Source organism: Phalacrocorax carbo, chromosome Z (genome assembly GCF_963921805.1).
Source record: "Phalacrocorax carbo chromosome Z, bPhaCar2.1, whole genome shotgun sequence".
NCBI lineage: Eukaryota > Metazoa > Chordata > Aves > Suliformes > Phalacrocoracidae > Phalacrocorax > Phalacrocorax carbo.
The window spans coordinates 35353866-35368511 of NC_087548.1; the positions used below are offsets into that span (position 1 = coordinate 35353866).

The 14646-nt window shown below is 38.9% G+C and overlaps 1 protein-coding gene across 10 annotated transcripts in view; it reads right to left on the reverse strand.

Annotated features, from left to right (window-relative positions):
* The window catches only part of ZDHHC21 (zinc finger DHHC-type palmitoyltransferase 21), a 49696-nt gene that overhangs the window by 25310 nt on the left and 9740 nt on the right, over window positions 1-14646 (reverse strand). For all 10 annotated transcript variants that reach the window (XM_064438050.1, XM_064438049.1, XM_064438052.1 and 7 more), the window contains 2 exons: window positions 13839-13950; window positions 12148-12286 (listed from right to left, as the gene is read on the reverse strand). In XM_064438050.1, coding sequence (XP_064294120.1) covers window positions 12148-12286; window positions 13839-13950 — 251 coding nt within the window. The remainder of the gene's footprint in view (window positions 1-12147; window positions 12287-13838; window positions 13951-14646) is intronic.

Genomic DNA, 14646 nt, shown 5'->3' on the forward strand with positions numbered 1-14646 from the left:
TAATTTACTGTATCAGCTACTCTGGAAAGCTGCCTGTCACCCAGGAGAAAATATGAAAAGTGTAAGAGAGTTTTATAGATTTTTTTCAAAGGATAAACCACCTTATTTTTAGCACAGGAAAACACTTGTACATGGCAGTTACTGTAGATGTACTGCAAGTTCACACCCCATCCTACCCTTTGATAATGAGTTAACACACCCATTCTCTTATTTGTAAGTTACGATTATTTTCTCAAGGATTTCTTTTGAATGTACACACCTGTTTTTCCACTTAGAAAAGCTAGATCACAGCAGGAAACTATTAAAACCTTTCAAGTAAACTTTAAATTACAACCAGAACATAAAAGTGAACTGCATGAGAAAAACCAAAACAAAACAAAACCCGCTGCTTTTGAACTTCCCTTCTTTACATTCAACCAGTAGGACTTAAGGAAGAGGAATCCTTAGATGCAGCAATGCTGGGTTTTAATTCAACAGAGAATAGTTACAGCAAATTATATTTAGTAAAAAAGTCTGATTTTAGATTTAAATTATTTCCACAAAGATTCAAAATATAAACCCAAGAAAAAGGTTTACACTGGCTAAAGCTGTGAAGAAAGTCAATATTTAATGAATAAGTAGAAATCACTAGTTAACCAGCTAAAATTAAAAGCAAACCCCACCAGTCTCTTCTGAACTGGTAAGCCAGCTCTTGTTAGTATTGGCCTTTCTTGCTGCTGTAGAAAATATATGCTTCATTTCCTTTTTTTTTTTTTTAACTCTTACTCAATTGAGTTTGTTCAAAGTTAAATCAACTCAAAATAAATTCATACTAATCTTCATTCTCCTTTCCAGCAGCCCATCAAAGCTTTAAAGAAAAGCACAGTAAGACACAAGTTCTACTAGCTGTAAAATACTTTCTCTTCATATCTTCACAGGTATGTTGTTTTATTATACCAGAAGTGTATTAACGTATTCAGACTCGACAGAAAACAGTGAAATGTAAGGGTGCCAACAATGAAGTCATATTCTGGATCTAGCATCACACTCCCCCACTAGACAAAAGTTTACAACACAGCTGTTAGCATCCCCCCAACACTGTACTTAAAGAGTTCCTTCTCTTGTGCATCATCTTCAGCAAGCAAAAAGAGACATCACTCAGCACATGATAACAGAAAATCCTAGCATAAAGAAGGCACGTTGCATTTTGCATTTGGCCCTTCTAACCCATGTTAAAACTCTAAGTACAGAAAAAGAAAGACCTTTCATACTAAAGTGAAGGCCAAGCTATACTACTCTGTCTTTCCTTCCTTCCTTCCTAAAAGATGAAAGCATCTACTGCAAAAAATGAGGGATTGCTGAATTAATAGTGAGAAGAGGTGACATCACCAATGTTTTTTCCATCCATTACACAACCCTGGGAGAACCAAAGTCTCTGAGGCATGAGTGACTGGGAGATCAATACCTGGCAACCTGTACAAACAGGTTTTTCTATTTTCTGTAGAAAAGCAAAGCATGTGCATGAATACAGTCTTTTGGTAATCAGACCTTAATAACAGAGCTATTTTCACAATTCTACATTGAAATAGAAACATGTGACTCCATGAAAATAGAAAAAAAGAGCATTTAAAAAATCCATTTAAATCACAGTAGTAACAATAGTAACAATAACAACAACAGCAATAATAATAATATATTTAGGATGTTGCTGCTTTACATAAAAGCTCAACCCAATTTGCTTTTGTTATCTCTTCTCAGAACTGACAAAAATTTTTTCCAGCTAAGAAAACAAATAAAAACTATGATAAATCAAACCCCCAAGACTAGTCAATAATTAATCAATCCCTCTTTCAATGTACTTCAACTGATCCTCTTGTTCAAACAGCATTTAGGACTCACTGATCTCAATACAGTGCGAGTACTGAGACAGCCTGTCTCCCCACCCCCCCACCCCCAAAATCACACTGTCTGTGCTAAAAGAAAGAACTACACACACTGATCCACAAAGCATAAGCACACATAAGCTAACATCTCCAATGCATGACTCTCTCATGGCACAATAAGGTTTTGTCCCATAGCAGCCTTTTTTCACATTGGGCCAGGCTGACATAATGTGGCCTTGGCAGAGATATTAAATGCACAGTTTTGACAGTGTGAGGGCTGCTCTGTCAAAACCTTAGTTCACATGGGTTGCTGCCCTTGTCTTTCTACTTAGCGTTTCCTACACTGCTCAGATGTTCCCTCCCCCCAGGCTGTTGGCTGTTCTAAAGGTTTTTAGGTTCCCTTTAGCCACTACTTCTATCCATCCACTCAAATGGCAAGGATTCTTGGCTACTTATAAGAATGAACAGAAATGTGTACAATAGAAACTTGTCACAAAATAAGAAACAAAGTGTAGGTCTGTAGGATTATGCTGAGGAATGGATTACAAATCATGAGATCTGGCATCTTTATCTTAACAGGCAGTACCAAAACACTCCACAGAAATCCAGTCTCCGTAACAGATTCACATGAGATTTTCTCAACTCCATGGCAGAACACATGCCATGCCTTCATTTGTGACCATCAACTGTTACAGATGAATGCTACCATTGACTAGGAAAACAGCTAGTATAGCTTTATGCTATCATACAGGAGAGAGGTCACGAACAATGTTTTGGGCCCCGCAGTTTAAGAAGGGCAGGGAACTGCTTGAGCAAGTCCAGCTGAGAACTACCAAGATGATTAGGGGGCCAGACCATCTCCCTTATGAGGAAAGGCTGACAGACCTGGGTTTGTTGAGCCTGGAGAAGAGAAGACTGAGGGTGGATCTTACCAACACTTACAAATATCTGAAGGGCAAGTATCAGGACAATGGGACCAGACTCTTTTCAATAGTGCCCAATGACATGACAAGGGGCAATGGGCACAAGTTGGAACACAGGAAGTTTCACCTAAACATTAAAAAAAACTTCCTTACTGTGAGGGTGACAGAGCAGTGGAACAGGCTGCCCAGGGAGGTTGTAGAGTCTCCTTCCCTGGAGACATTCAAAACCCGCCTGGACACGTTCCTGTGCCCCCTGCTCTAGGTGTGCCTGCTCAAGTAGGGGGTTTGGACAAGATGATCTTCAGAGGTCCCTTCCAACCCCTACCGTTCTGTGATTCTCTAATGATGGGTCCAGCTCAAGATCATAATCAATGATATGACCACTGTTTCCAGATTCAACCTTCTTTTTACCCTAACAACAACAAAAAAACAATGAAAATGAAAGCATTTAACAGGTCCCTGCTATTTGCAGTTTTGGGTTATTATTTTCAAGGGTTTACAGTATTCCTTTAAAATCAGCATATACTGTGCAGAGGACAAAGCTTTCAGCAGGACCAGCCCAGGACTATTTTATCTGTTCCAGAAGATATAAAGAACAATCTTCATACAGATTCATTAATCTTGATTCTTTACTGAAATATGATATACACAGAAATTAATATACTAACAAAATATTTTAAGATACTTCATCTTTCTCTTGGGAAAGGGATACCCCATGTAACACATGCTAACCTGCTTGTCTATTCTCAGTTGCAAGTGCCTGGGATATCTGTCCCAGTCTGGTGATGAAGTCAGTCTATCAACTTGGCTATGATAAAAACAGTGTAGAATACAGAACAAAGCCAGGCTGTCAGATTGAAAAAGGCAAAACAAAAAAAAACAGACTGCAGGTTTTGCAGGAAAAAAAGAGGAGGGAGAGACACAAGGGAGAATATTCACTTATGTTAAGGAAAAAAAAAAAAAGAAGAAAAATAATTAAATAATTCACAGAACACTAGCTGCATTCTAATAAGCCCTTTTGTAGAGCTATTTATTATTAATAATAACTGATGTTTATGTAAAGCTGTTTTTGATTCAGGACTATTTCTGGTGTACTAAATGAGTAATTTTCTGATTCACAACTGATTTGGTTTAAAATGAAAATGGGAATAGCATTCTGATTCCCAAAACGATTGTCTGCGCAGAGTTCAATCCAAAGTAATAATACTGAAATAATTTTAGACTAGAACAGATTTTAAGAAAAGGCTAAACAATCTTCGCATAAAAATGACACTTTGAAAATATTTAGTTTTAACAAAATGCTATCCTCTCAGTCATTCCAACCTTTTCTCTGCAGACTATGTATTTACTTTCTAAGCTTAATTCAATATTCATATACTGTCCTTATATTTACACAGGAGGACAGCAGGATTAGGTTGGTTTTGTAGAACACTGAGAAAGAAAATTTTGATGTATTTTCAGTTTTTTAAAAACTGTCACATCCTGTAGCTCATTTCATGACTGTAAGGGAAAAGGTTTCCCTTAGAGTGTCTTTACAATATAAATGGACTTTGGAATATATAAATTTCCAGTTTTTAATAAATATTAGTTAATACATAATATTGAAATAAATATTGCTGTAAATCTTCTCACAAAGTCTAATCAATATTTCCCAACACTTTTTATTTGAAACTGGGAAAGCTTAGTCACAGACAGAGCAGGCTGATACTGCCATAATGCTTCCTCCCCACTCTACCAATAGAGCTCAAAACAGTTTAAAAATTAGTTAAGTAACAATATTTTCATAATATACAATGGATAGCTGCAGAATTGGGAACAAAATAAAACTAAATGAGAGCAAAGGAGTTTAGGTTTTTATATGTCAGTGTTTTTGCTATGACAGTAATTCTAACAAAATTTCTAGCAAACAGAATATATCAGCAAAACGTCTTTTGCTGAAGAGATTAAAACCCTTCTATGAATCAGGTAAAATATGCTGCCAAAGCATTTATTTTTGCTTCTACTTCACCAGCTGTGTCTAGAAGCTGTGCCAGCACAGCCATGTAGACAACAACTACGTAGTCATGAGAATAGCAGTATTTACTCTTATCTCACTATCCACAAGACTGAATACTTCCAAAAAGATACAGACGTCCTGACCTAGATGTTTTTTAATGAAGATGCAAACTTAAAGACGTTCCAGTCTTAGCCTCTAAAAATCACCAAAGCTAGCATAGGAACTCATGTGCTGGTCTATTCAAATTACATATTTTTGTTCTGCTAGGATCGCATATAGACAATTTGATTACCATTTCCTTCATTTCTAGCAGTAATTGTACTCCTCCTGCTGGACAAACAGAAGCAATGACCACAACCCATTTTTCTGACAGTGTATCAATTACAAGAGCCAAGAACACCAGAAAGCAATTCTCTGCTATAAGACCTGAAGCTGGAAGATTGTATCTCTATTGAAATGGCTTCCTCCATTAGCTTTAAAGTTATCACCCTTACCTTAGTACACTTAATCAAAAATGTTTGGGTTTTTCTTACTTAACCCTTTAAAAATAAAACCACAAGTTTTCATTCAGAAGGAAGTACTAACATGCATACAGTGATCATATTTTCATAATGCATTAATCAGTACTGTGATAAAACAATTATTTCACAACAGCATTAAAAGCAATTTTAATTCTACAGCTTCTGTGTTATATACTATTTTATATCCAAAGAATAAAAATTAAGGTGAAGGGCACACCGCCCAAAAATTCACACATATTTTTAATGAGCAGGAAGTAAGCTAATTCCAGATGGCTGTTTAAAAAAAATTACCCAGTTTTTTGAATCTATGCTAAACACTAGCCCCTGTCAATTCAGGAAATGTAAGCTTTTGGTTACAGCCAAACTTTTGACACAGAATAGAGCTTCCATGAAGGTACTATGGTCTCTGGAATGCTGCAGAACTTCACCTTTAATTGATACAAAATGACTAGAAGAATCTTGCTGGATGTTTGCCAAAAAAACTAACTAGTAGTAAGCAAACCTTTTCACTGGTCCTGTTCATTTGATGTTAAAATTACATAATTCTTACAAAGTATTCTGTGGCACGAAGTTATATGCCATCATACCCCTAGCAACACTTTAAAAAAAATCAGCTTAATGGGGTTCTGATGGCATCTTCCAGGCAGATATACTGACTAGACACCCACACAAATTATTCTGAGTTTTCTGCACTTCAGTGTGTGCCCCCCAATCCTGCAGCTGAATAATTGAGACAGCTAAATACTATTCAGTGTAATACTAGACTTAAAGGTCTGAACAGACCAGACCTGCTGTGTCTACTAAGTTTTTCTATATGGTGTAAACTAATCTCTCTGGTGCACAGAATGTTATATAATATAACACAGATCCAATTTTTCAAAAGGAAGAGTGTGAACTGAAGTGCCCATGTACGCAAACTGATAAAACCAAAAAAACCCACTGCTAAAACAAAAAAAAAACTAAACAGAACAAAGTACTCTGTTTTTTCCATGAATCTGTGTAAATTTAGGTAGGCAAACATGGAAACCTGATCCACTTTTTGAGCAACTACATTGAACTGGGTTAAAATAATTATTGCATATGTATTCTGCGTCCTAACCTGTCATATCTTCTAAAGGGTGGATATTGAAAGTAGGCCTTGCTCCAAAAAGTCTTGAAATTAACCCAGGTAAACCATCAAGAACAAAGTTTTATACATATTCATTTTTTGAAGTGTTACTATTAATAGCTATTACTACAACCTCTTTAGAGGTTGTAAACTGTCTGAATTAAACATGATTTCCCTTTTCCTCTCTTGCACAGACCATCTCCAAGCAAGTAATTTGTTCCCCTTTCATTCTGCTTTTAAAAAGCAAGGCTAACAAACAGAACATGGGTTTGTTATCTGAACACAGTGTAATTTCTTAAAGTAAGTTCCAGGGACTCTCACAATAAAAAGGAAAATTTCTACCATGAAATTACACTATTACAGATGCACTGCCAATTTCATACAGAGATTTTGTCTTTGGAAAATAACACTCCTCCTGGAAGCACTGCAATACCCAATCCAGTATCCAGATCAGTAAAATTGAGAAGCCTTTGTGCTTGAAATCTGCAAACCCTTCAGAATACAGAAAGTATAAGATTACTCTGTCCAGAAATATACTTGGTTAACTTAGTTTATAAATTAAAAAGAAGTTTACAAAGCTACTGGAACTAGAAGCAAAGTCTACATTTAGTTACCTTTCAAAAACATTAACTTTCCAAAACCTAAAATGTAACATATCCATAAGAAATTTTACTTGGATGACAGATTTCTTCACTAATACAGAAAGACTGCAATTTCCCAGCACTTTTAACTTGAATACAGGTACAACAAATCAAAATAGCTCCCTCAATTCTCACAATGCCTGTAAAACAAGGTGAATACAAAGAGCTCATATGCAACTGGAAACACAGTAAAAAATATGAGTACTCCATTTTAAAAGACACATTTTACAGGGCTGTCTCAGTTTACAGGGCAGTGTCTATAGAAAGATGCTCCAAGCAGACAGCAAATTCTTCTCTTTTCCATATTTTCTAGAGTCCCTTAAACCACTTAAATGGAAATATTCATATAGATGAAAAATAATTGAAAAACAAAATTCCTTTAGAAAAGTTATTTTAAGAGAGATTTGTAAAACTCCTCAAATTTGGTACATTCAATATAATAACAAGTTGTTATCTCTCAACTTGAACATAACACTCTTATCAGCTCTGGATGGTGCAGAGAGTACAGTCCTCCTATACTTTCAGCTCTCCTTTGACACATCATCTCCACATACACTTTCCTAGGAACATCACTAGAAATGGGCAAATTATGTTGACGTGAGGGTTTTGGCTTTTATGGCAATGGGACATTCCTCAGCAACCATAGCCTGTTAGGAAGGGATGGAATCCACCTGTATGGAAGGGGCAAGGGAGTCTTTGGCAGCGGGCTAGCCAGCTTGGTGAGGAGGGCTCTAAACTGAGGGACTCAGGGGTGGGGTCCAAAGTGGCAATACTAATGCCATTGTGATGGGGAAATAAGCCAGGCCAACTAGAGCAATGACAACGGTGTATTAGCTGCCTCACAAGATGACAATCAGGTAACCACCCACCTCAAGGGTGTGCATGGCTACGGTGAATGCTTGTGCACTCCTCCAGGGTTACCTGCATGCTGAAGCACCTTTCTGAAATGCCTGTATACCAATGCACACAGCATGGGGAATAAATAGGAGGAACTAGAGGTCTGTGTGTGGTCACAGGGCCATGATCTGACTGCAGTCACAGAGACATGGTGGGATAGCTCGCATGACTAGAATGCTGTCATGGATGGCCACAGGCTTTTCAGGAAAGACAGACCAGCAAGGCAACATGGGGGAGCTGCTTTTTATGTGAGGGAGCAACTGGAATGCATCGAGTTCTGCCTAGGGGTGGAGGAAGAACAAGTCAAGAGCTTATGGGTAAAAATTAAGGGGCACGCAAATACGGGCAACACTGTTGTGGGTGTTTGCTACAGGCCACCTGATCAAGAAGAGGAAGTCGATGAAGCTTTCTACAGACAGCTGGAAGTAGCCTCTCAATCACAGGCCCTGGTTCTCATGGGGGACTTCAACCACCCTGATACTTGCTGGAAAAGCAACACGGTGAGGCACACATAATCCAGGTGGTTCCTACAGAGCTCGAGGACAACTTTTTGATGCAGGTGGTGGAGGAGCCAACAAGGCAAGATGTGCTGCTTGACCTTATCCTAACGAACAAGGAAGGAGTGGTTGAGGATGTGAGAGCTGGGGGTAGCCTTGGCTGCAATGACCATGAGATGGTAGGAGTTCAGGACACTGCGTGGTGGAAGCCGGGCGACAAGTAGAATTACAGCCTTGGACTTCAAGAGGGCTGACTTTAGCCTCTTCAGAGACCTGCTTGGAGGAATCCCATGGGCTAGGGCTCTAGAAGGCAGGGGGGTCCAAGAGAGCTGGTCAGTATTCAAGTACCACTTCCTCCAAGCTCAAGATCAGTGCATCCCTAGGAGGGAGAAGTCAAACGGAGCCAGGAGACCCACAGGGATGAGCAAAGAGCTTCTAGAGAAACTGAAATGGAAGAGGGAGGTTCACAGCATGTGGAAAAAGGGACTGGCCACTAGGGAGGAATATGGGAATGCTGTCAGGGTTTGCAGAGGTGCAATGAGGAAGGCCAGGCCCACTTGGAACTATACCTGCCAAGATATGTCAAGGATAACATGAAGGGCTTCTTCAAATACATCAGCAGTAAAAGGAAGACAGGGGAAACTGTGGGCCCGCTGATGAATGAGGTGGGTGCCCTGGTGACAGGATGCAGAGAAGGCAGAGTTATTGAATGCCTTCTTTGCTTCAGTCTTTACTGCTAAGACTGACCCTCAGGCATCTCATCCCCCAGAGGTGAGAGAGAAAATCTGGAGAAAGGAAGACTTCCCCTTGGTTGAGGAGGAGTGGGTCAGAGATCACCTATGCAAACTGGATCCTCACAAATCCATGGGTCCTGATGGGATGCACCCAAAAGTTCTGAGGGAGCTGGCAGATGTTCTTGCCAAGCCACTCTCCATCACCTTTGGACAGGAGAGGTGCCCAAGGACTGGAGGAAAGGAAATGTCACTCCAATCTTCAAAAATGGCAAGGAGGACCTGGGAAACTATAGGCCAGTCAGCCTCACCTCCATCCCCCGAAAGGTGATGGAGCAGCTCGTCCTGGAGATTACCTCCAGGAATGTAGAGGAAAAGAAGGTTATCAGAAATAGTCAACATGAATTCACCAAGGGAAGATTATGCTTGAACAACCTGATAGCCTTCTATGATGGTGTGACTGGCTGGATAGATGAAAGGAAAGCAGTGGAAGTTGTCTATCCTGACTTCAGTAAGGCGTCCAACACTGTCTCCCATACTTCCTCACAGACAAGCTAAGGAAGCGTAGGTTGGATGAGTGGACAGTGAGGTGGATTGAAAACTGGCTCAGCAACAGAGCTCAGAGGGTTGTGATCAACGGGGCAGAGTCTGGTTGGAAGCCTGTAACTAGAGGTGTTCCCCAGGGGTCTATGCTGGGTCCAGTCCTCTTCAGTATATTCATCAATGACCTGGACAAAGGGACAGAGCGTACCCTCAGCAAGTTTGCTGATGATACCAAGCTGGGAGGAGTGGCAGATATACCAGAAGGCTGTGCTGCCATCCAACAAGACCTGGACAGGCTGGAGAGCTGAGCCAAGGGGAACCTGATGAAATCCAACAAGAGCAAGAGTAGGGTTCTGCACCTGGGGAGGAACAGCCCCATGCACCAGTATAGGCTGGGGGCTGAACTACTGGAAAGTGGTTCTGTTGAGAAGGACTTGGAAGTGCAGGTGTACAGCAAGTTGACTGTGAGCCAGCACTCTGCCCTTGTGGCCAAGAAGGCCAACAGTATTCTGGGGTGCATTAAAAGAAGTGTGGCCAGCAGGTCAAGAGAGGTTATCTTCCCCCTCTCTTCCACCCTAGTGAGACCACATTTGGGAGTACTGTGTCCAGTTTTAGACCCCGCAGTTTAAGAAGGGCAGGGAACTGCTTGAGCAAGTCCAGCTGAGAACTACCAAGATGATTAGGGGGCCAGACCATCTCCCTTATGAGGAAAGGCTGACAGACCTGGGTTTGTTGAGCCTGGAGAAGAGAAGACTGAGGGTGGATCTTACCAACACTTACAAATATCTGAAGGGCAAGTATCAGGACAATGGGACCAGACTCTTTTCAATAGTGCCCAATGACATGACAATGGGCAATGGGCACAAGTTGGAACACAGGAAGTTCCACCTAAACATTAAAAAAAACTTCCTTACTGTGAGGGTGACAGAGCAGTGGAACAGGCTGCCCAGGGAGGTTGTAGAGTCTCCTTCCCTGGAGACATTCAAAACCCGCCTGGACGCGTTCCTGTGCCCCCTTGCTCTAGGTGTGCCTGCTCAAGTAGGGGGGTTGGACAAGATGATCTCCAGAGGTCCCTTCCAACACCTACCATTCTGTGATTCTGTGATCACATCCACTGCAGACTGATATGGGTCCAAATTAGAAGCTTGGAAGGCTATGCCCCATTCTTTCCAGAAGTAGAATTGTTCAGGAAGTTTAATATTCTTATTTTATACCATTTAGGATACAAAATAATATAACAAAATCAAGTTGTTCAACAAAATGTAGAATGGGACTTGCCTTACTCATAACCAAAGGCCAGCCTCCAGCAGCCTTGAAAGATGGGTGCCACATCACCAGCAGAGAGTAGAATAAAAAGAATAAAAATAAAATAAAAAGAATAAAAAGAAGTCTGCAGCATTTCAGTACTTGGAAAAAATCTCAACAAAATTTAAAGTATACTACCAATTTCTGGGATGGTCTTAAGTGTCTTCACTGGAATGTTATCTAATTTTGAATATGTTTCAAACTTGTTTAGGTTTTTCTCTTTAGTGCACATCTATTTGTTACAGTGCAGTATCAATACAAGTCCATTTCAGACTTTGGGTAGAAGTTTTTATGTTTCTTTATATGCAAGATCTCATATTCTTCAAAAGAAAGAGTATCAGCTTTGATGTTCTAGCTCTTTCAAGCATTCAGCAACTTTTAAGCAAACCTCTTGAATATTCTGAACATTACAGATAAGAGACATAAATGAGCACCAGACACAGAGACTTTACAACTTCAATTCCATAATGGAAGAAATTCCATGATTTTTTACTCTACTCCAATCCATAAGTCCATTCTCTCTGTGTGTTAACTGCATTTTGCTGATGACAAGATGCTGAAATATGATAATGGCATAGAATTGAAGTAAAACAAACTGAACTTAATCCTCCCTTAATGCTCATGACCTTTTCAAAGCAACGCAAAATATGGCTTCAAAACCAATGTACATTTTTCTCCTTTCAAAACTATCGTATGTGTGGGGTTTTTTTTCTCATTTTTTTGCAATATCAGCATTTTTAGTAGGGACTTAGGGTAGATATATACTCTGCATAAATTTACTTTGGAGAAAGTAAAAAGAAATTTGAATACACCTAAAGCATTTATCTTGCTTCTTCCCAGTATTCACTAATCACTTCCAAAGGAACCTAACTGGTTCTGTCCTCCAGTCCCAGATTTCTAAGAAAACTAACATTGTGTTTTTAACACACAGAAATCATATACCCTTTCAGAATATTTTGTTACTGACCACAAATCAGTTTGCCCACTTGACAACATACATCTAGATGAACTCTCTTCACTAGCAACAATTGAACCAGCAGAAATGTGCAGTAACTAGATACCAAAATAAATTACGTTGCAGTACTAGCTATTTATTTACTTCATAGAGAAAACAGATTCTTACCCAGTTTTCTTTTTTCAGAGGCAAAAAGTAGTAGTAATGGCAAAAATCAAGTATCAGCGTATAGGAACTAAGGATCTGAGTGTAGAAACACAGCTGTAAAAACAGCCAATGATTGTCTTCACCAACACAATTATTAATCCTGCAGAGAAACAAAGTGTATATATAAAGACAGAGATATGAAGAATGTAACACTGCAGTTATGACATTGTGAATAAGAGAAGTTACGATTATTTGTGGAGCAAACATAAGCACTACTAACTAATTCTTAATCAAAGTGGGGGTTTGTATGTTAGCAATGGCAGTTACTGTAAAGAGTGGTTTCTTTACACTGTCAAAGTGTAGGTTGCATTAATGAGATCACTGCTTAGAACAGGAGACATTTCTCTGTTCCTCCATATATAGCAAAGATACTCCTACAATTTTAAGTAATAGTCAAGTAACAAAATTATTTTTTAGAAGTCTGCAAAATTTCACAGCAGTAAGTATTATCTTCTGCTACTTAACACATTTCACTGGTTGAAAACCATATAGACTCTAAACTCTGGAAATGCAGATGAATGGTTTGAAATATATGTGATCACAGGGTACCCCAATGACAGATAAGAATGACTTAGGAAGGTGCCTAAGACACAGAAGACAGAACAGCCATCTCTACCGAGAAACTCCTTCTGCATATTCCAGCATAAACGAATAAAGGCATCACAAGGATTCTAGAAATCGTAAGTACAAGATTCAAAACCTTTGAAATCTACATCTAGTCTGCTTCACAGAAGTTACACTGATGCAAAAAATGTGGTCAGGATGCAATTTCATACAAGCATTGGCACAGACATCAGTACCAAGCTATGCCATAATGACAAAAGCATTATACTGGCACTATTTGCTGAAGTAGCGATTGACAAAAAGGATAGTTTGAAAAACGGCTAAATCAATGTCGGAGGATCGTAATGTCAGCTCTGTCCTCTGCAGTCCATGGTTGCTGTCTTGCTGGAAATGGTATCTCAGAACTACTGACAGAAATGTTTATTTTCATTTTAAGATACAATCTGTTTAAATAGAGAATTTTAGCCATTTAGTTCATTTTGACTGAAATTAGTTAGAGAACGCTAAAATAAGTAATTTCACACAAAATCAGAGAGAATATGACAAGTGGGGCATGGTATGAGTCAATAACATTTTCTATTCAGCACAGCCATTCAGTAAACTGAAAATTAAAACCTGTCTGAAACCATGATCTATTTATTATAAAGAGCATTCCCTCTTACACTGAAATTGTAATTTTATTTCAATCCAAGAATCATAAATATTGTTTAATTTCCTTCAAAAAAAAAATATTGTTTCCAGCACCAGAAACTATATTGCAACAAATGAAATAAATCTGCAATGTACAAATTAATTATATTGAGATCAGTTTCAGGAGCAAAAATTCTAATTCTTTACACAAAACATGAATTTTCTGAAATTATGTGGCATTTTACAATGATAAAACATTACATTGCAACAATTCTTACTGTCAGTTTTACTTGCAGATGTAAGAAAGTCTCAAAGCTGTTCTTTCCCTGCTCTAAATGCCTAAATGATTAAGCACTACTGGGAAACAAATATGACAAATGAGCAATAGTCAAGACCATGAACTTTGAATGACTGACTAAAACAACAATAGATTGTTAGAACAAATGTCCTGGTCTTACCATGGACAATGGTGATCCATCCTCCTCACGCAGTGTCCACAACGACTGCAATGGTGTGAACGCTTTGGTCTCATCATATTGCATTTGTTACATAATTCCCAATATTCTCGTTCTAGGTGAGAATGTAAATACATATTAGAGAGATTTAAACTCAGTACAGCACGCTCATGGTAAATCGATATGCTAGTGATTCAAAGAGAAAAAAACTCTCACTATGATCTGAGAAGGGTAAGCAGCATATACAAAACTTTTTTCCACTGTCACCTTAATTAAACTGGAAGAGATTGGAAGATATTACTGCCGCTCAGTGCCAGTTTTCTTCTCCAAAATCCTCTCTCCTGCTATATATTTCTAAGGACTAATTACTAGAGCACAAAAGCTGTCACTCGAACAAGGAAGACCATAATTCAATTATTTTCTTACACATCCACTGTGAAAAAACCTATCTGCTAGACAGAACCATTGTACAATCTCCCTGTCATTCCAAAACCTCCTGAGGAAATACTGCTACTCTATATTTGTCAAAGCTAGTTAGCTAAAAATATACAATGAAGACTTCAGGAGCATCTTCCGTCTCAAAGCATTTTAAGATATGCATCTCACAATATGCAATTTTACACATAAGGCAACCTAAGAACAGACAGGCTTGTATTTAAAAATACACACTATTTTTGGATGCCCAATGACAGACTCTTTAAGCTGATCTCCAGGGATACTGAGTAGCTGAAACTATCAGGAGCTACTATTGCTCAGCTTAGCTATTATTTATCTCAAATTGCACTACCCAAATCAGAGGAAGCCTCTGAAA